Raw genomic sequence first — 22858 nt, 5'->3', positions numbered from 1 at the left:
GTCGAAGTATGCATGTGATATTCTACACCACTATCACATGGAAGACTGTAAGCTAGCCCCTTCTCCCTTTCAGTCTGGAGTCAAACTTTCAGTCACTTGTACTTCTCCTGAAGTTGATGCTACCTTATACCGTCAACTTGTAGGAAAACTTTTGTATCTAACCCATACTCGTCCTGACCTTTCCTTTGTTGTTGGCCTTGTTGCTCGGTTTATGCAAAACCCACGTGAAAGTCATTGGAAAGCAGCTAAAAGAATACTTCGTTATGTTCGAGGTACAGTTCAGTTTGGGATTCATTACAGTGTCGAAGCATCTCCTCTATTGGTTGGTTTCACTGATTCCGATTGGGTTGGTGACCCTGATGATCGGAAGTCTACTGCAGGTTATGTGTTCACTCTTGGTTCAGGACCTATTACATGGGCTTGCAAGAAACAAGGTGCCATTTCTCTTTCTTCAGCAGAAGCAAAAATATCATGGTGCCGTAGAAGCTAGTAAGGAAGCCTTGTGGCTTCGTCAGATCCTGTCAGAGTTTGGCTTTCAGCAGCAGCATCCGACTACACTTTGGTGTGATAATCAAAGTGCCATTCAGCTATGCAAAGATCCAGTCCAACATCAACGCAGCAAACACATTGAACTACACATGCACTTCATCAGAAAGCTCATTCATGACCCTGTTCTTGAAGTGCAATATTGTTCAACAGATGATCAAGTTGCAGACATCTTTACAAAGGCTCTCACAGAGGTGAAGTTCACTAAACTTCGATTAATGGTTGGAGTTCAGGAAGTTGTCACTAAGGGGGGATAGGCTCTAGTGCCTCCTTCCTTCTCGTATTGTGTCATATTTGTAAATCCTTCAATCCTATCCCAAGTTGTTTTTAAGGGGGGATGTTAGGATATTCCGACACATAGGAAATAGTTAAGTACAACTTGGTCTAGTATAGAGTTAGGTAAAGTGTGCTTCTTTACCTTGTACATTTTGTAACTTACAATCCGACGGTCACGATATGTAGTGATCTGACGGTTCATTCTCTCCTCGGTATTACCGACACTTGATCCGTGGCTTAACACTGTAGGAATTTACAAGGTAAGTTCCTCAGACAGAACACCAAAGGACACCGCTCACAACCAAATCACAGATCAATACACCAGTATTTTTGACGTGGTTAAAACCCTCAAAGAGGGAAACAGTCCACAGCCTGAGCCAACGCGGCCACTTCAGGCAATTTAATAAAAGAATGAAAATTTACATATGTTTCTCTCATGCACGGATTACCCTACAAATGACCCTCCATGTGCTTTAAATAGAAATCATGGACCAATCGGGTGTCAAGCCACGGATCAAGTGTCGGTAATACCGAGGAGAGAATGAACCGTCGGATCACTACATATCGTGATCGTCGGATTGTAAGTTACAAAATGTACAACGGTAAAGAAACACACTTTACCTAACTCTATACCTAACTCTATACTAGACCAAGTTGTACTTAACTATTTCCTATGTGTCGGAATATCCTAACATCCCCCCTTAAGAACAACTTGGGATAGGATTGAAGGATTTATAAATATGACACAATAGGAGAAGGAAGGAGGCACTAGAGCCTATGTTAGGATATTCCGACACATAGGAAATAGTTAAGTACAACTTGGTCTAGTATAGAGTTAGGTATAGAGTTAGGTAAAGTGTGTTTCTTTACCATTTTACATTTTGTAACTTACAATCCGACGGTCACAATATGTAGTGATCCGACGGTTCATTCTCTCCTCGGTATTACCGACACTTGATCCGTGGCTTGACACCCGATTGGTCCATGATTTCTATTTAAAGCGCATGGAGGGTCATTTGTAGGGTAATACGTTCATGAGAGAAACATATGAAAATTTTCATTCTTTTATTAATAAATTGCCTGAAGTGGCCGCGTTGGCTCAGGCTATGGACTGTTTCCCTCTTTGAGGGTTTTAACCACGTCAAAAATACTGGTGTATTGATCTGTGATCTGGTTGTGAGCGGTGTCCTTTGGTGTTCTGTCTGAGGAACTTACCCTGTAAATTCCTACATGGTATCAGAGCTATTTGAGGGCCGCGTCCGTTGGTGATCCAAATCTGAAGCCGGTAGAACTGCATCTAACTTCTGTTTCCTAGATCTTCTGTTTCTTACTGCTTTTAGGTCGAGAGGACTGCTCTGTTGTGTTGGGAGCATCTGCTCCAGTGAGGAACCCCTTTCGTTTCACGCGAAAAGGTTTCTGGTAGCCCTAGCTGCGTCATTTTTAAGATCTGGAGGTATACAGTGTTTATCTGCAGTTTACTGTTATTTTCTCTCTGTTTATTTTGGTTTCAGTTTATTTAGCTTTTTTATTACCGGATCTATACCTTTCATTTCTGCGTATGCTCTTTGCCCTGCGACTCTGTGCGATCTGGGCAAATCAGAAACAGAAAGGAAGAATTTTTTCTCATGCGTATGCTCTTTTCCCTGCACCTTAGGGTGATCTCGGAAAACCAGAAACATTGAGGAAAATATTTAGTTTCCGACCAAAGCTAACTTTGAGCCGCAAGGTTCATTTTTGAAAATATTTAGTTTTTCAACTAAAGCTAACTTCGAGCTGTAAGGTTCGTTTTCTTTGCATGTCCGTGTTGGGTTTTGTGTTTTTTGTTTTGTAGGGAAAAAGAGCCTTCTCAAAGCAAGCACACAACCCAAAGCATCAACCCCCTTTCTCTCTCTCTCTCTCTCTCTCTCTCTCTCAAATTTTTTGTATAGCTCAATTGGTTCAAAGCTATTCTAAGAGAGTAGAGGTCTTGGGTTTAAGTCTCCATTTTGTGGGGGCGGGCTTTTCCATTTCCACACATTCCCGCACCTCGTCGGCAACTTCAACACCTTTTTTTTCAAAAAGCCATAACTTCTTCATCCGGAAGCCGTTTTCAGAGCCGTTTTTTTTAAACCAGCCTAATTTTTCGAGATCTATCCATTGGAGCACTTAGTTTCAGCATCTTTAGCTTCAGTTTCCGTTGAAATGGAAAGTCAATACCAAGTTACCCTTGACAGCACCAACTACTTCCAATGGTTGGCCTACATTGAGGATTTACTTAGAAGTAAAGGTCTCTACAGAATAGCCTCAGGCCAAGAAAAGAAACCTAAGGATGAAGATAAGGCTGCTAAATGGGAAAATAGGCAAGATCAAGCACGTGGATTGATAGGGATGTTTATTTCTCCAGATCTTAGATTCCATATTGCAGAACTTGATACTCCTGATGAAGCAATGAAACAAATCAATAAAGTTTTTGGGATTAAAAATGAACTTAGAGCCCATCAACTTGAAAATGAGTTGCTTACATTGGACCCTAATAATTTTTCTTGCATTGAATATTTCTTGTCCAAGTTCAAGACCCTTAGATATCTCTTGGAAGGTGTTAAAGTTAAGAAAGAAGATAGTAACCTTATCTATTCCATTCTTACAAAGTTGGGACCAGCCTACTCTGTGTTTGTTTCCACCTTCCATTCTACAAGAGAAGCCTTCATTTCTCAAGGAACAGACTACAAGTCCCCTTCCTTTGACTCTTTTTGTGATTCTTTAATAAGAGAACAAGAAAAACTCTTACACCTTGGTCTTCTTAATCTTGGAAACTCTTCCAAGAAAGCGTTAGCCGCCCAACAGCAACCAAATTCAAAGAATCCTAAGAAGTCATATCCTAAAAAGAATGGTCCTAAACCAAACAAGGGTCCTAAGCAATTTCAGCCCCAAAATGAAAAATCATTTCAACAAAATGATAAGACAAATAAAAACAAAGGGAAGAAAACTGATAGACATTGCAATTTTTGTAATCGAGATGGCCACTTAGAATCAAAATGCTTTAAGAAGATGGAAGCCTTGGAAGCAGCAATGAAGAAGCATAACATCCATTTGGGGCAATATTCAACTTCAACTTCATCTTCAGGAATGGCACTTTCTGCATGTGGTTGTCAAGCATCTCGGTCTAGCTTTGCATTAAATGTATCTTCTTCTCCTCATTCTCATGAGTGTCTCATTGATTCTGGAGCTTCTTATCACATGGCCAAAAACAAAGCCATGTTTTCTTCTTTAAATGATTGTAACACCAAAAATATATATGTTGGTGATGATAGATCTCTTAATGTTGTAGGGACTAGAACTGTTCATCTAGACAATGGTCAGTTTAATGATGTATTATGTGTTCCAACCTTATCCTGCAACCTTCTATCTGTATATCAGATAATTCATTCAGGGGAAGGTAAAATCGTTGAATTTTCACCTCATGATGTTGTAATCAAGGACTTAAGAGATCCTAAACAGATTTTGGCTACTAGCATTGTTGATGATTCTACAAGGTTGTATAAGTTTCACAACTTTGGGTCATCAAATCTTCCCTCGGTATTTGTTGCTCATAACGATGAAGTGAGAAAACTTTGGCATGAGCGATTTGGTCACTTAAACTATCGCTCCCTTCAACATCTATGTAAAGAAAATATGGTGACAGGTCTTCCTATGGTATCTTGCAGAGATGGTGTTTGTTCCGGATGTGTACTCGGAAAACATCATCGGGACAGTTTTGAAAAACGTGCCTCTTGGCATGCCTCAGCACCTTTACAACTTGTGCATAGTGATTTATGTGGTCCACTTCTAGTTGTGTCATTCTCTGGCTACAAGTATTTCTTAACTTTCATTGATGATTTCTCCAGACGCACTTGGGTATACTTCTTAAAACTCAAGAGTGAAATATTTAACACTTTTTTGGCCTTCAAGGCCTTTGTTGAAAAACAATCTGGACATCAAATTCTTAAGTTAAGATCTGATAATGGCGAAGAATATGTTAAAAACACATTCATCAAATATTGCACTGAGAATGGAATTCAAATGCAACATACTGTTCCATATACTCCACAACAAAATGGTGTAGCTGACAGGAAGAATCGCACCTTAAAGGAAATAGCTAATTGTATGCTACAATCTAAAGGACTTGGTCTTAGTTTTTGGGCAGAAGCAATTAACTGTGCAAATTACATAATAAATCGCACTCCTACTAAGGCTTTAAAGAATATCACTCCAAAAGAAGCATGGAGCTCAATCAAACCAGATGTAAGTCACTTTCGTGTTTTTGGAAGTGAAGCGTGGGCCCATACTCCAGATGAAAAGCATAAAGCTTTAGAACCTAAGAGTGAAAAATGTACTTTTGTTGGATATTCTGAAGATGTCAAAGGCTATAGACTTATTCCATTTAAGTCCAAAAATTTTATCATTAGAAGAGATGTAAAATTTGATGAAAATATATTGGCCTGCGAGCCTAGTCCGGCGGTTGTGCCACCTCTCCCTATCTCTTCTATTTTTGAAAACATTTCTTCTTCAGATGATGAAAGTGAGGATGACAATCCTCCCCCACCATCTCAGGATCCTCCTTCAGCTCCTCAGCTTCCAAGATGGGTTCGTGCTACTCAAGATGCAGCAGGTGATCTTGCCGATGATCCTACAGATCAGCGACGCACACGTTCTCAGTTTGAGAGAGCCTCTTCTTTACTGGCTCAAGCTCCAGTAAATTATGATCCTGACACCTTTGCAGAAGCTTCAGGCCATCCAGATTGGGAAGCAGCTATGAATGAAGAATATCATTCATTATTGGCAAATGATACATGGGACCTTGTTCCTCTACCAAAGGGACGAAAACTTGTTAGATGCAAATGGGTTTACATAACCAAGTATGGACCAGATGGGAAAGTTGATAAACATAAAGCTTGTCTTGTTGCTAAAGGTTTTTCACAGGTTGAAGGCATTGACTACACTGAAACCTTCTCCCCTGTTGCCAAAATGAACTCTATCCGCCTTGGTCTTTCCCTTTCTGCCTCTTTCAAATGGGAAGTCCATCAGATGGATGTTAAATCTGCCTTCTTGCATGGGGACTTGCATGAAGAAATCTATATGGAACAACCCATTGGCTTCATACAAACAGACTCCAGCCTTGTATGTCGACTTAAGAAATCCCTTTATGGTCTCAAGCAAGCTCCTCGGGCTTGGTATGCCAAAATGGATAGCTTTCTTTTAGAATCTAGCTTTTCTAGGTGTCATTCCGACAATACTGTCTACACCAAGAAAGTGGGCAACACTCTTATCATCCTTGTTCTTTATGTTGATGATCTTATCCTTACTGGTAGTGATCCCAACCTTATAAACCATGTGAAGTCTAGCCTTAAAAGGAAATTTGAAATGACAGACTTAGGACACTTACACTATTTTCTTGGTCTTCAAGTATTGCAATCCAAGGAGGGTATTTCTCTTTCCCAGTCCAAGTATGCCTGTGATATTCTACGCCATTTTCACATGGAAGACTGTAAGCCAACCCCTTCTCCCTTTCAGTCTGGAGTCAAACTTTCAGTCACTTGTACTTCTCCTGAAGTTGATGCTACCTTATACCATCAACTTGTAGGAAAACTTTTGTATCTAACCCATACTCGTCCTGACCTTTCCTTTGTTGTTGGCCTTGTTGTTCGGTTCATGAAAAACCCCCGTGAAAATCATTGGAAAGCAGCTAAAAGAATACTTCGTTATGTTCGAGGTACATTTGAGTTTGGGATTCATTATAGTGCTGAAGCATCTCCTCTATTGGTTGGTTTCACTGATTCCGATTGGGCTGGTGACCCTGATGATTGGAAGTCTACTGCCAGTTATGTGTTCACTCTTGGTTCAGGACCTATTACATGGGCTTGCAAGAAACAAGGTGCCATTTCTCTTTCATCAGCAGAAGCAGAGTATCGTGGTGCCGTAGAAGCTAGTAAGGAAGCCTTGTGGCTTCGTCATATCCTGTCAGAGTTTGGCTTTGAGCAGCAGCATCCGACTACACTTTGGTGTGATAATCAAAGTGCCATTCAGCTATGCAAAGATCCAGTCCAACATCAGCGCAGCAAACACATTGAACTGCACATGCACTTCATCAGAAAGTTCATTCACGACCATGTTATTGAAGTGCAATATTGTTCAACAGATGATCAAGTTGCAGACATCTTCACAAAGGCTCTCATAGAGGCGAAGTTCACTAAACTTCGATTTATGGTTGGAGTTCAGGAAGTTGTCACTAAGGGGGGATAGGCTCTAGTGCCTCCTTCCTTCTCGTATTGTGTCATATTTGTAAATCCTTCAATCCTATCCCAAGTTGTTCTTAAGGGGGGATGTTAGGATATTCCGACACATAGGAAATAGTTAAGTACAACTTGGTCTAGTATAGAGTTAGGTAAAGTGTGTTTCTTTACCGTTGTACATTTTGTAACTTACAATCCGACGGTCACGATATGTAGTGATCCGACGGTTCATTCTCTCCTCGGTATTACCGACACTTGATCCGTGGCTTGACACCCGATTGGTCCATGATTTCTATTTAAAGCGCATGGAGGGTCATTTGTAGGGTAATCCGTCTATGAGAGAAGCATATGTAAATTTTCATTCTTTTATTAATAAATTGCCTGAAGTGGTCGCGTTGGCTCAGGCCGTGGACTGTTTCCCTCTTTGAGGGTTTTAACCACGTCAAAATACTGGTGTATTGATCTGTGATCTGTTTGTGAGTGGTGTCCTTCGGTGTTTTGTCTGAGGAACTTACCCTGTAAATTCCTACAAAAAGAAATCCCCCTTTTTCACTTCTTCATACGCTCTGCTGCGTATTACAAAAAAAATTACATTTATGCTGCCGCACTTTTACACTGCATTTCATTTAACGAACCACTACATCCGCTGCTGCGAATTTACATTTCTTCAACGAACAACTACAAAATTTTCTTCACGTTGCTGTGTGCTTCACCTGTATCTCCTTAGACAACAAAAAAAAAATAAAATGACTCACAAGCTTTTCTATTTTTTACATATTACATTGCGTATATTTTTTAACAAAAAAAATGACCATACCTTTCTTTTAATTTTCCATACTTTCGTGCATAAAAAAAAGCATTAAAATTGAAACATTTCACCTACAATCTACGAACCAACGTAAATCACATTAATTGCTTCACGTGGGCGGTCAAACAAAAAACTTCACGCAAGTTCAAATGGTGCAGGTCTGTTGATTTAATCGAACGGCTATCATTAATTCCCCGGAGGTCAAAACCGCACGAACATTTCCGACCGGAGAATGAGTGGTTTTGAAACCGTACTGTGGACACGCGTTGGTTGGTTGGTGTGATCGGAGCCTCCCCACAAAATACCACACTGCGTGAAAGGTGGTGCGGGGAAAACCATGGTGGTTTTCTGGAATTAACTGCGTGCCACTGTTCAACTGTAGCGGCAGTTGAAATTACAATTTCAACACTCCCCTTTATTTTCAACTTCTGGGTTATCAGTCATACCCAAACATTTCCTCAAAAATTCAAAACTTTTCTGGTCCAATGGCTTGATCAAAATGTCTGCAACCTGATCCTGAATCCTGCAATGTTTTAAAACAATTTCTCCATTGCTTACCAATTCCTTGATGTAATGAAACTTTGTGTCAATGTGTTTCGTTCTCTTATGAAACACCGAATTCTTGGATAATGCAATAGCTGAGCTATTGTCACAAATAATCACTGTTCCTTTTTCTTGTTCTTGGCCTAAGCTCCTTAACATCCTCCTCATCCAAACTGCTTGACATGCTGCTGCTATAGCTGCCACATATTCAACCTCTGCTGTAGATAATGCTACAATAGACTGTTTTTTAGAAGCCCATGAAATCGCTCCTGAACCCATGTGAAAAACATAACCGGATGTGCTTTTCCGATCATCTACACTTCCAGCCCAATCACTATCAGTGTATCCAATTAAATCTGAACATTCTGAAGTAGTATATAAAATGCCAAACCTTTTAGTACCTTTAAAATACCTCAGAATCCTTTTTGCTGCCTGCCAATGTGCTTCTTTTGGCCTCTCCATGAATCTGGAAATTAAACTAACAACAAACATTATATCCGGCCTAGTTGCAGTCAAATACATGAGGCTGCCAACTATGCTCTTGTAAAAACTAGGATCAAAATCCTTGCTGCCGTCCTCTTTGCTAAGTTTTAATCCCATCACTATGGGAGTGTTTGCTGCTTTGTTGTCCTGCATGTTAAATCTTTCCAATACTTCATTAACATATTTTGCTTGTGAAATAAAAATTCCATTTTCACTTTGATCTATTTCTATTCCTAAGAAGTATCTCAGCAAACCCATGTCAGTCATTTCAAATTCCTCTTTCATGACTGCTTTGAAATTTTCAATGAGATATTCATCATTACCTGTGAAAATAACATCATCAACATATAACACAACAATTAGTATTTTACCATCCTTTTCTTTGATGTATACGGTGGGTTCTCCCTCACACTTATCAAATCCATTTTCCAGTAGATAGGAATCTATCCTACTGTACCATGCTCTTGGTGCTTGCTTCAACCCATAAAGAGCTTTCTTCAATCTGCACACTTTGTGTTCTTGACCTTTCTTTTCATAGCCTAGAGGTTGTTCAATGTAAATCTCTTCCTTTAACACTCCATTTAGGAATGCTGACTTCACGTTCATTTGGTAACTTTCCACTTGTTTTGTGCTGCTATGGACAACACTGTTCTCACGGTTTCCATTCTAGCAACTGGTGCAAAAGTTTCCTCATAGTCTCTCCCATACTGCTGCTTATATCCTTTGACAACCAGCCTTGCCTTGTGTCTTTCTATTTTGCCTTCAGCATTACTCTTGGTCTTGTAAACCCATTTAACTCCAACGACTTCTTTTCCTTTTAGTAGTTCAACCAAATCCCATGTCTTGTTTCTTTCTATGCATTGATCTCCTCATCCATAGCTTCTATCCATTTCCTATCTTTAATTGCATCTTTGAAATGAATAGAGTCATCAACATGACAATATAATGCAAACAAAGAATTCATACATTCATCATAAATGTCACTTAAATTTCTGAATTTCTTGCCTCTTTCATTTGGTGTACAAGTGCTTGAAGAAGCACTTGAATTTCCTCCTTGTGGTGTGCTTGGAGAAGCACTTTCATTTCTCCTCAAGGGTGTCCCTTGCTGTCCTTGTGTTGGCGCTGCTGTTTGGGGATGTATTTCAGCCATCTCCTCATCATCTTCATCATGAGACAAACAGTTTTTAACATTCACTATTTTCTCTATGCTTCCATCCCAAGCTTCCTCCTCAATGAACTGAACATCTCTACTCACAAAAAACTTCTTGGTAGATGGGATATACAACCTGTAAGCTTTGGATTCCTCACTGTATCCAATGAAAATACATTTCTCCCCTTTGTTGTCCAACTTCTTCCTTAGCTGATCTGGAATGTGTGCATAAGCCACACATCCAAAAACTTTCATGTGGGTGACTCCTTGCTTTCTCCCACTCCATGCTTCTTTCGACACTCTATTCATGACTGCTTTTGTAGGACACCTATTCAAAATATATACTGCACAGTGTACAGCTTCAGCCCAATAATCATTTGGCAAATTCTTTGCCTTTAACATACTCCTCGCCATATCCATGATGGTCCTATTCTTTCTTTCAGCTACTCCATTTTGCTGCAGAGTGTACCTTGTGGTAAACTATTTGTGTATTCCATTTTCTCTACAAAACCGTAGGAATTCCTTGGAGATATACTCACCTCCTCTGTCAGTTCTTAGAACTTTGATATGCAGCCGCTTTGATTTTCTACAAGTGCTTTGAAATTTCGAAATTTTTCAAACACTTCACTTTTGTTCTTTAGAAAGTAAACCCAAGTTTTTCTAGTAAAATCATCAATGAATGTTAGAAAATATTGGCTGCTTGCTAGTGATGGAGTTTGCATTGGTCCACATAAATCTGAGTGGACAATTTCTAAGTGTGCTTTTGCCCTGATGCTTTTCCCCGATGAAAACTTTCTCTGTGTTGTTTCCCCAAGATACAACCTTCACAAAGGCTATCCGATTTCTCTATCAATGGTAATCCTCTTACCATTCCTTTTCTACTCAACAAGTTAAGACCTCCAAAGTTGAGATGTCCAAATCTCAAGTGCCACAACCAATTTTCATCCTTTGGTACGCTTTGGAAAGCCTCTTGGGTAACTGCTGCAATTACTTCTTTATTTTTCAAATCTGCCTTTATTCTGAGAGGGAACATCCTGTTCCTTGTCATCTTCACTTCAGCAATACATCTTTTGCTGGGTGCTCTATCCATGATGGTGCATACATCATTCACAAAGAAAACATTGTAACCATTTTGAACAAGTTTTCCGATACTTAAGAGGTTACACTTCATCCTAGGAACATAATAGACATCTGCTATGGTTTTCTTTTCACCTTTCTTTGTAAATATTTTTACTTCTCCTTTTCCCATAACAGAAATTTTACTATCAGTCCCAAGTGTGACTTGTGACTTCACACTCTGATCTAAAGCAGAAAACAGGGCTATGTTTCCTGTCATATGGTTGCTGCAACCGGAGTCTAGAAACCATATATCATCACTCTTTGTTTCAGCCATATTACAAGCTAACAACACATTATCTTGGCTGATATTTTCTCTAGTGATATTTGCTGTAGATCTATTACTCATATCATGTTGCTTCTTCCTATATTCATTTGCATAATGCCCATACTTTTTACAATAATAACATTGGACATTGGATTTTTCACACCTTTGTCCTTGAGCATGATGTTGTCCACTTTTTTGGCTGCTGCCTTGGCCTTGGTTCTGATTTGGATTTCTACCTCTTCCTTGATCATTTGCTGGACTGTTTCTTCCACCTCTGTTTTGGCTTCTGCCTCTTCCTCTATTGTTTCCTCTGCCTTGACCTCTTCCTCTTCCAAAGGACATCTGGGTCTTGAAGGCTTGCTCTAGAGATGAGCTTCCATTTCTACTCAACCTCTGCTCATGTGTTATCAGTGATGCATGAAGTTCATCAATTGAAAAGTTTGTGAGATCCTTTGTCTCTTCTATGGTGGTGACAATCACATCAAACTTTGAGGGTAGGACCCTCAACAGTTTCTCCACAATCCTCCTTTCTTCAAGAATTTCTCCATGAGATCTTATTTGTGTGACTAGACCAATCACATGTGTGAAGAATGATTCAATATTGTCTGACTCCTTCATGCACAGATTCTCAAAATCTCTCCTCAGCAACTGTAGTTTTGTTGTCTTCACTTTCTCCATGCCTTGATAGGCTGTCTTGAGAGTTTTCCATGCTTCTTTAGATGTCTTAGCTACTGCTATCCTTGGAAACACACTCTCATGCACTACTTGATACAAAAATTCGAGGGCTTTAGAATCCTTCTTCATATAGCTCTTCAACAGATCTTTCTCTGCGTGTGTCAAGTTATTAAACTCTTCTTCATCTGCTGGTCCTTCAAATCCATCTTCAACTAATTCCCATAAATCTTGAGAAGCAAACAGGGCTCTCATGGTTATTGCCCAGTAGTCATAGTTTTTCCCATTAAACTATGGGAGCTGAGTATTAAAGATACCCATGCTAGTGCTGGTGCTGGAGCCAACCATTCTTGCAATCCTTAACTATGCTTTAAAATACTTGACTGTGTATTAAAATAACTCACTGTCTTCAACAACAACACAGAAAACTAGCTTGAGAAATACCTTGGATTTTTGACTGAGTCTTCACTCTGCTGGAGAAGCTGACTGCTGCAAGAAACCCTTCCTTCAGCTTCTTTGACACCTTCAAAGAGCCTGGACAAGCTCTCATACCATGTTGGAAATTTCTGGTAATTTCAAACAATTAATGAACAAAGGACAATGCTCTGTTTTGCACAGGATCTTAACACAAGGAAGCAAAAAAAATATTTCCAGAGAACAGAGGTTCATACACACATAAAAACTTTGTATTCATTAAAACTGCCTGATGCAAATTTCTTCCTCTCTCTGAGAGGGATTCATCAAGAACTTCCACAAAAACAAATTACTCTGTTTCAGCGCCAAAATTTATTTTTACACTACTGTGTGTAAAAAAAGAAACTTACATTTACTATTGTAAAAATCTCTTACATTGGCATTTTACATTCAACAAAAAAAATATTTTCTTTACACTGCTGGGCATTCCATGTGCTCAAACTCCTGTAAAAGGAAATCCCCCTTTTCACTTCTTCATAGGCTCTGCTGGGCATTCCATGTGCTCAAACTCCTGTAAAAGGAAATCCCCCTTTTCACTTCTTCATAGGCTCTGCTGCATATTACAAAAAAAATTACATTTGTGTGCACTTTTACACTGTTGGGAATTCCATGTGCTCAAACTCCTGTAAAAGGAAATCCCCCTTTTCACTTCTTCATAGGCTCTGCTGTCTATTACAAAAAAAAAATTACATTTGTGCTGCTGCACTTTTACACTGCATTTCATTTAACGAGCCACTACGAATTTACATTTCTTCAACGAACAACTACAAAATTTTCTTCATGCTGCTGCGTGCTTCACCTGTATCTCCTTAAACAACAACAACAAAAAAAAATTGACTCACAAGCTTTTCTATTTTTTACATATTATATTGAGTATATTTAAAAAAAAATGACCATACCTTTCTTTTAATTTGTCATACTTCTGTGCATAAAAAAAACATTAAAATTGAAACATTTCACCTACAATCTAAGAACCAACGTAAATCACATTAATTGCTTCACGTGGGCTGTCAAACAAAAAACTTCACCCAAGTTCAAATGGTGCAGGTCCGTTGATTTAATCGAACGGCTATCATTAATTCCTCAGAGGTCAAAACTGCACGAACATTGTCGGCCGTGAAATGAGTGGTTTTGAAACCGTACTGTGGACACACGTGGGTTGGTCGGTGTGATCGGAGCCTCCCCACGAAATACCACGCTGCGTGAAAGGTGGTGGGGGAAGCCATGGTGGTTTTCTGGAATTAACTGCGCGCCACTGTTCAACTCTAGCGGCAATTGAAATTACAATTTCAACATATACAATATATTGCAGTCAAAATCATTTTAAATGTGATACAAATTATGCCATGATGAAAAAAAAAATGATTTATCACATACAAAAAAAAACTTTGACCCTATACGATATATTGTAGCCAAAAGTGCTCCAGGGGTGATATGTATTGTCAAAATAATGGAAATTTTGAGAAAGTGTGTTGTGTCAAATGCTATACACTTTGAAATGCACCATGAAAATTTGGAGCTATTTATATGTCATATAGCCAAAGAATTTTTACATTTGATATGGTGAATGCAAAGGAAATTTTTAGTAGATGCAAAAAGTAGCTTTCAAACAATGTGATGTGGTGCAATGCATTGTGTTGTGAAGATATTAAAAAACAAATTGGTTGCTAGCAGACATCGAAGCATTCAAGTTGATAAGCTTCTTGAGTTCGAATGCCATCAAAGACTGCAATCTTCTGGTTAAGAATATGTTGAAATAAGTTCTTTTTGAATTCAGCAACTACAGGCTCACGTGAAGATGCAAAGTTGAAAATCACCATCCACGCAATGCAGCAGCAAATGAACCAATTAAGATTGCAGGAAGAATTTCCACAACACTGTTTTTTAAAGGCACTAAAAGTGTCTACCTTCCGTTCTCAAATCTCCGCTGACAGAATCACCATGTTCGAGACTGATAAAGCAGCACTCGGCCACCTGTGTGTGGCCTTGCGAGATGATGCGCATTCTGGAAAATCATTCAGAACCAACACTTCATCTACGTCCGCGTTCAAGTGCTCAGGAAGGATTCAACCTTCGGAAAATAGGTTTCCAAGTTCACGATCCTGTTGTAGAGTTTGACGAGAAGCATAAGCATTAGCATTAGCATTAGCATTACTTAGCAGCGATTCTGAGGCATCCCTCGATTAGAAGGCGCATAGTTCCAGGCTGCCATTAGAAAGATGCGTTGTGCAAGCTGCATGGGAGTGAACGTTCAATACAGAAGGCAATCCAATCTGAAATAATATAATATGCTACAACAGTGATCTTAATGTGCAACTGCAGTGTAGTGTATATAGTAAACAATATAGTTTAACCTAAAATTCAAGATGTTTTTCTTGGAAGATTGAGATTAATTTTCAGATAAAATTCATGCGAAAAAGTAAGAAAGAATAAAAACAAGAGTAAGCTACATTATATGAATATTTTAGAATCTAGGGAAAAAGATGAAATTAATTCTTTGATATGGTTTTGTTTATTAAATTTGATAATATTTTCAAAATTATTAATTGTTTAATCTCAATTTCTTAAAAGAATTCCAAAATATTTTAAAATTTAATAGAAATCACTTATCTAATAGAAAACAAAAATGGAATGTTTCAATGTGCAACCACAAAAAATAGAATTACTGCTCTTAAATTTATTTACGCTATTGAGTTTAAAAATATTTAAAATCCAATACAGAGATTCTCTATGTCCCTCAAATCCCAAAATAATAGAAATAAAGATACCGATGTAAATGATGTGCGAAATCTGAGGCTGGATACGGAATGGGCTCTGATAGAGGGGTTTAATTAGTCTGAAATTAGAAATTTTATTAAATTTTATAATGTCAAATATAGGTTATTAATTAAGTTGTTTGCGCCCGATTAGGTTCAATGGTTGGTGCCAGCGCGTTGACTTCTCTCCGCTATTCCCTACCCAAACCTTCCAGCCCCATGCAACATTGAACGGGAAAGAAATGATCCAAGTACATTGAACGGGAAAGGAAATGATCCACAATTCAAGGGAAGCTTCTTATTTTGAGGCCGCGATTGAATAGGGACAATCCAATTTTGGGAGAGAAGAAATTAAGTGGACAATTTTCCCAGTAATTCAGTGGACAATCATGTGAGAAACATATTTACTACTAATAAAATGTTTTGAAAAATAATTAATTAATTTTAATATCAGATTTTAAAATTTAGCAATTAAATATAATAATAAATATAGTTTAGAAAATTATCCAACTCTGAGTCACTTCCACAATTACACGAAGATCTTTTATTTAAATAAAAATGAAAATTTAATATATTTAATATTATAAAATAATTAAATTAAAATAAATATAATTAAATAATTATTATTTTTTTAATGTTGCATGAGTTTTTGGGAATGTTGGAAATTAGGATATAACTGTCCGAAAATTTCCCAAAATTTATAAAAATCAGCTAATTGAGAGTAGTAATATTATATAATAAAAAATAATTTTTAATTATATAATTTATATAACAATCAAAATTAATATTAATACAAAATATTCAAATATTAAAATCAATTTAAATATAAATAATAAATATATAATCTCTCTTATATATAAATATATTCTCCTTTTTATATATATAAAATGTCAAGTTCATTATCAGTTCTATGACATGTTTTTCTAACTATTCTTACTAGAAAAAACAACTTTAATGTGTAAGCATTGACTCCCACATACAATATGCACACACAATGTTCAGTCATATATATATTTATACATAAACAATAAAAGAAATATTCATCAGCATGACATTTCAGATATCGCTCTTAAGTTGAGATGCCACATGCTTCCTTAACCCATCGAGACTCCTTAACCCATCAAGAGATTGCTCAAATTTCTCAATTAAGGATAAGCTTTGTATTTCCCAACCCTAAAAAATGTCTAAACTCCAAAATTCAACTCCGCAACTTTCCTAGCTCCAGTTGAAAAAATAACTTTACTCTACAATTTCAAAGCTCTGAATTGCAAACTCTCAAAAGCGATTGAGTGTAACATAGTATATTTTTAATTAAATAAATATATATAAAAAATTAGAATTTAATGGTGGATAAGTTAAACGAAATCTAAATCAGATAACTTACCTATCCTAATTGGATAAATAATATAAACAGTGATGTTCTCGTACAAAGATGGTTTATGAAATATAAAATAAATTTTTAATTATGATTTTTATTAATATAGTTTAATTATTTTATGTTTTATTTTTATTTACTTTTTATTTTTAAATTAATTTTATTTAAAATTTAGTAATAATTACAAATTTAGATTTCAAATTTATAAAATTATTTATAAATTTAAATAATAAAAAATTATAATTTTTTTAATTTTACTAATTTAATAAAAACGCAAAACTTATGACCGTTATATTAAACTCTTTTTATTTTATTATTTATTATAAATTAAGATTAATTAATAATATTAAATTTCCTTATTACCATGGGCTTACAACCTTTCCAACTTTACAACACAAAACAATCCAAATCCAATTATGCGAGCTAGACTCTGAAATAAATGCATTAAAACCCATTTCATTTCAACCTCATCACCAATTTAATTTAAAATTTTGACTTCGTAACTTCCGCCTGAATACGTGGAACTTGTATTGATTTAAAGAATTGTTCCGCCAATTCAATTACAGAGGGACTTGTATTACAATCTGAACGATGACTACCAACAATTTGTTGCTGGTTATCACGTTACTCGTAACAATCCTGAGCTCCAGGGTCAATGGTGAAGATAAGCAGGTAGTAATTTCACAAATTCTGTATTTTCTGGACAAACTCGAATTTGCAGCATCTAAGATTTGTACAATTTGTTTATTTTGTGTGACATTCTTCAGGTATACATTGTTTACATGGGCGGCCCCCGTGACGGTGGAAAGGCTACCGTAGTTAGTAGCTATGTGTCCCTGCTGTCCTCTGTGATAGGAAGGTAAGGCGCGGTTTTAATCATGGTACCAGTGTGATTCAACAGTACTGTATTTTTACATTTTCAGTTCTAACATTATCTTCCGATGGCTTGCAGTCGCCAGGATGCAGAGTCATCGCTCGTCTATGGCTATAGACATGCTTTCGCAGGCTTCTCGGCAGTTATTTCCAAAAAGCAAGCATCTGCTATTTCTGGTATACCATTAAATTAGGTTCTGGTTTTGTACCGTTAATGGATTGGATATTGGGAGTTGTCTACCGAGGGGAGGAATTGCCCGGAGGGCTAAAAGTTGTTGGAATTGTCTAGAGGGCCAAAAGTGGTTGGAATCTGGGCAAAAAAATTTCAAAAAAATCTGGCAGAGGCAGTGTTTGAATCGTATTTTTGATGGTAGAAATAGATTCAGCACCATTAAAAACTTCTAGAACACTTAAATTTTTAAATTTAACAACTATAATTTGGATTTACAAAAATCCTTGCCAGATTTTTTCTAAATATGACCAGAATTTCCAGGCAATTCCTCCCGCTAGTTAGACTACGGCTATTGTATAGAATATGTTTGAATGTGATTATATTGTACATGATGGTTCGATCAGAAAAAGCTGGGGTCGTATCAGTTTTCCCTGATCCGTTGCTCAAGCTGCACACAACGCGTAGCTGGGACTTCCTGCAATCTGAATCCGGCTTGGGGACACCACCTTACAATATTACAGGAGACTCCATAATTGGCCTGCTGGATACAGGTTGTATATAGAATATATTTTTTAGTTTAGTGAAAGTTTTGAATTCAGTTTTGGTAAAATCAATATATTAGCGGGCCTATCCGGGTTCATTCGGGACGAACTGCTTTTATGGTTTTCTGTTTTCTATGATCAATGCGTTTACTTCGAAGTGGAGAATGTGTTTTGCTTCCTTGAAAGACGCTAATAACATGGGTCATGCACACAGGCGTTTGGCCTGAATCACTAAGCTTCAACGATGCCGGGATTGGTCCAGTTCCTTCTCGGTGGAAAGGAGTGTGCGCTGGGGGAAGGGATTTCAAGTGCAATAGGTATGTAATTCTTCATCTGGTAGTTACTTAACTCTCTTAACTTTTCCATCCACCATTAATCTAAGGGGCAGGAAGAGAAGATTTTAGATCAAGTAAATGTCATTTGAAATATTCCTAGTTCAGATTCTTTCTTCAACTCAATATGATCTTCAGATCTGAGTTTTCTTTCTTCGCCCCGACCTCAATTTTATTGGTATGTATTAAAAACCTTAATCAAATTATTCCATTACACTTCAAATACTTTGCAGTCTGGAGTCATGTTAGATCAATTTCCCTCCACTTCCATTTAAAGAATGTTTCTTCCAATATACCTTCAAAAGTAATATCCCATGCCGTCTTGATAGGTCAATGTTAAAGATGAATCTAGTCTCATTTATAGCAACATTCCATGCAGAAGACTCTAACTATTGCATTAAAATATATCTTATATCTGGTCAACAGAAAAATCATCGGAGCGCGCTTTTACAATACAACTAGCGGTGAAGGATCAGGGAACAATGCGACACGGAGGCCATCGTCACCGAGAGACGACGACGGGCATGGAACACACACGGCCTCAACTGCAGGGGGTAGTGTGGTGGCGGAAGCCGACTACTACGGAATTGCCCACGGATCTGCAAGAGGAGGATCTCCCACCTCCAGAATCGCAGTCTACAAAGTCTGTTCTGATCAGGGTTGTCTGGGATCCTCCATTCTAGCGGCACTGGACGATGCTGTGCACGATGGAGTGGATGTGATATCCATCTCACTTGGATCCTCTTGGCTCTTGCAAGCAGATTTCCTCTCCGACGCAATATCGATAGGAGCATTTCACGCGTTCCAGAAAGGAATACTGGTGGTATGCTCCGGGGGCAACGAAGGGCCCGAGTTAGGCACAGTGGTGAACGCCGCACCCTGGATTTTGACGGTCGCTGCAACGACGATCGACAGAGATTTGGAATCAGACGTAATTTTGGGTAATGGGAAAAAATTCAAGGTGAGTAATTGCAGGCAACGTTTTACAATTAGAATTTCTGGGTATAGGCCAGAGATTAACTGTGATCAGTGTGGCAGGGAGGAGCCATAAATTTTTCTAACCTTACCCGTTCGAAGCTGCTTCCTATTGTCAACGGAAGGGACATCAAGGGAAATGTAAGCACCCCTGTTGATGCAAGGTAATCCATTTTCCACATTTCACCCCATGTTGTTTAGATAAAGCTGAGAGTCATTTTTTCATTCGAATTTATCAAATTCTGTGAAGTGCTTATTTTTAATTAAATTAAGTCACATATATTTTGAATTAAACATTAAATATGAATATGAATTTTTGTTATAAGGTTATGGGTCAATACTATGACTTATCAATATTAAATACTCAAAAAATTATAACTAATTTTATATAAGACTGGTTCATATAACATTTTTGTAATTAATTAATTTAATTAAAAGAAAAATAAACATATAACTATTTTAAAATAAATCTTAATTTTTTATTCTATATATTACTAAAAACTAATTTTAAAATATTCCATAAAAATTAAATTCTTAACCTCTTCATACTAATTATTAATACTTAAATCAAATTTTAAAATAAAACCTAATTAATTTAAATATAAAATATTTTAAAATAAACTATAAATTTAATTTTTGAATTTCATTCATCTATGTAAGTATCAAATACAAGAAAAAATTAGTATTTCTTTCATCGATGTCGGCATGAAATACCAGATTGAAATAAATTTAAATGTAAAACTAAAATAAACTAAAACTAATTTAATGAGAAGAAGGTAGATTTAAATTTATTTAAATGTAAAATAAAAATAAAATCTATTTAATATAATGAGATGAAGGTAGATTTAACTGTACGATTAAATCCCGAGTTAAAACAAAGTTAAAATTGTTAAATAATTTTATTAATTTTGTTAGAAACTTTATCTACAATTAAATCAGAGTTAAAACGAACCTAAAATACATGAGCGAGAAGATGATTGTAATTGCTGTGGCTGCTAGCAGTAGTTGTGACTTTGGATCTTTGATTCCGGCCAAAGTAAGAGGAGCAATCGTGGTATGTTCAATCGACGACCCTACCGTCACCGTAGACACGAAGATAGCGACAGTCCAGCGCGCAGGAGGCAGAGGGTTGGTTCTCATCGACGATTTGTCAAGAGCTGTAGCTTTCGATTATGGCACGTTTCCCTTAACTGCAGTCAGCACTGAAGATGGATCGCGGATTAGATCTTATATAAAATCTAAACGGTAATGTACCTCTGGATCCTTCGCAATCCATTTTCTACCTTGTGGATCTTTTAATGGTTTGCCCTCGTATTTGGCTCCTAATATTTGTCTGGATGTCCCAGAAAGCCTGTAGCAACAATTCTCCGTACTGCAACAGTCTCGAATTACAAGCCCGCACCAGTCGTTGCCGAATTCTCGTCGAGGGGTCCCGGATTATACACTCGAAGCCTCCTCAAGGTTGGATTTCTAATCTAAACAACTGTCAGTTCAATCGTTCCCTGAAAATAAGCGTCGTATGTTACATGATAATTGTGGGTTTTGCTGCAGCCAGACATAGGCGCGCCGGGCGTGGATATCCTCGCAAGTTGGATACCTGCTAACGCCTCTGAGGCTCCGCCTGGACAAAAGCCGTCGAACTTCGCAGTGGTGTCTGGAACATCCATGGCTGCTCCTCACGTGAGCGGGACAGCGGCACTCTTGAAAGCTGTACATCCCACTTGGAGCGCGGCTGCCATCAGGTCGGCCATCATCACCACTGGTGAGACTCTAGCAGAAGTCAGTGACGTCATTCTCAAACTGGGGTAGCATATATTCTATTGTATTTCAAATGAATATTTGATTGAATAAACATTATAGTGAATCTGAAGAGGTGGTCTACCACCACAGAAAGCCGGGAATACTGACAAGCTCTGTAATTGAAATGATATTCTTTGCAGCCACTTTCACGAACAATGTGCGCAAACCTGTGACAAACACTTCCAACTTACGTGCTTCCCCATTGGACTTCGGAGCGGGCCAAGTGAACCCTGCGAGAGCGCTAAATCCGGGCCTCGTTTACGACACAGCCGTGCACGACTCCGTGCGGTTCCTCTGCAACTTGGGATATAACACATCACAGATCAATTCCGTGTTGGGCAACCAGAAGTTCAGATGCCCGTCGCATGCCACTGACGCGAAGATCAGCGACTTGAACTATCCCACAATCGCCATCGCGACGTTGAAGTCCGCCAGAACGATCAAGAGAACCCTGACAAACATAGGATCCGCTGCTGATGCGGTGTACAAACTAACCGTAGATTCTCCACAGGGATTAAATGTTAAAGTGTCGCCGAGCCAGCTCGTTTTCTCACGGACTTCTGACAAGATAACATTCAATGTAACATTTACAGCCAGCAGACAAGCCAACAAGGGATTTGCTTTTGGCTCGCTTACGTGGGCGGATGGAACCCACAACGTCCGGTCGCCCTTTGTCGTTAACATTCCGTACGACGGCAGCAAGTGAACTTCCCTTTGCATCGAACCAGTGCCCGCAATATTGCAGCCGGATGACCCCTACGCACGGGGCCTCCATATCTTCTTTGCATTCCCCTGTTCCATTGTTTGTTTCTGCTTTGCTCCGCTCTGCTGGATTATAATAACCTCCACCTCGTGGAAATTTTATCGTCAAGTCGATAAAGTATTTTGTTTTGATTTTGCTTTGCTCTTCTCTGCTCTGCTGGATTGTAATAATCTCCCTCTGGTAAATTAATAAAAGGGACAAACTTTATATCTGTTGTTAAGGCCAGTGTCTCACGATATTACCGTGCGCTAATCACATTATTGTGACATTAGTCAACATTATTTTGATTAAGAAATAACACATCCTAGAAATTCCAGTGCCACAAAAGCGTTTTGATTTTCTTCCCTAAATAATAAACTTAGATCCTGTCGCTATAAATTGAATGACGGTGATTGCGTAGCACACACGTACATACTCGAACTTTTGCCACAAAGTTGCTTCAAGTTTGGAACACTGAGTCACATAATAATAGTGGGTCATTTCCAATATAGTATTTGTTGCTGAAAAATAATTTCAATACAGTTCGGGGTTGAACTACACAACCAACTGATCTGTCAGTATTTTCTCCCTCAAGCGAATCTAATATGCAGATAATGCGTCTTCACAGCCAGAAAGCGATTCTCCAGATAATCTAGTATACAGATAATGCGTCTTCACAGCCAGAAAGAGACTGAATGGTAAGTGGG

General features: G+C 38.0%; 1 protein-coding gene across 1 annotated transcript in view; it reads left to right on the top strand.

Annotated features, from left to right (window-relative positions):
- Window positions 1-22328, top strand: part of LOC149167192 (CO(2)-response secreted protease-like) — a 28848-nt gene extending 6520 nt beyond the window's left edge. The window contains exons 2-11 of the mRNA XM_089430404.1: window positions 17483-17574; window positions 17668-17765; window positions 18165-18311; window positions 18517-18619; window positions 19061-19595; window positions 19673-19773; window positions 20612-20854; window positions 20956-21070; window positions 21161-21371; window positions 21550-22328. Of these exons, the coding sequence (XP_089286530.1) occupies window positions 17483-17574; window positions 17668-17765; window positions 18165-18311; window positions 18517-18619; window positions 19061-19595; window positions 19673-19773; window positions 20612-20854; window positions 20956-21070; window positions 21161-21371; window positions 21550-22115 (2211 nt within the window). The 3' untranslated portion in view covers window positions 22116-22328. The remainder of the gene's footprint in view (window positions 1-17482; window positions 17575-17667; window positions 17766-18164; window positions 18312-18516; window positions 18620-19060; window positions 19596-19672; window positions 19774-20611; window positions 20855-20955; window positions 21071-21160; window positions 21372-21549) is intronic.
- Window positions 22329-22858: the final 530 nt, after the last annotated feature.

This window comes from Pinus tabuliformis, chromosome 5_1 (assembly GCF_031772625.1).
Source record: "Pinus tabuliformis cultivar Carrire ecotype Pingquan chromosome 5_1, CPIR1, whole genome shotgun sequence".
NCBI lineage: Eukaryota > Viridiplantae > Streptophyta > Pinopsida > Pinales > Pinaceae > Pinus > Pinus tabuliformis.
This window is presented reverse-complemented; position numbering and strand designations above follow the sequence as displayed.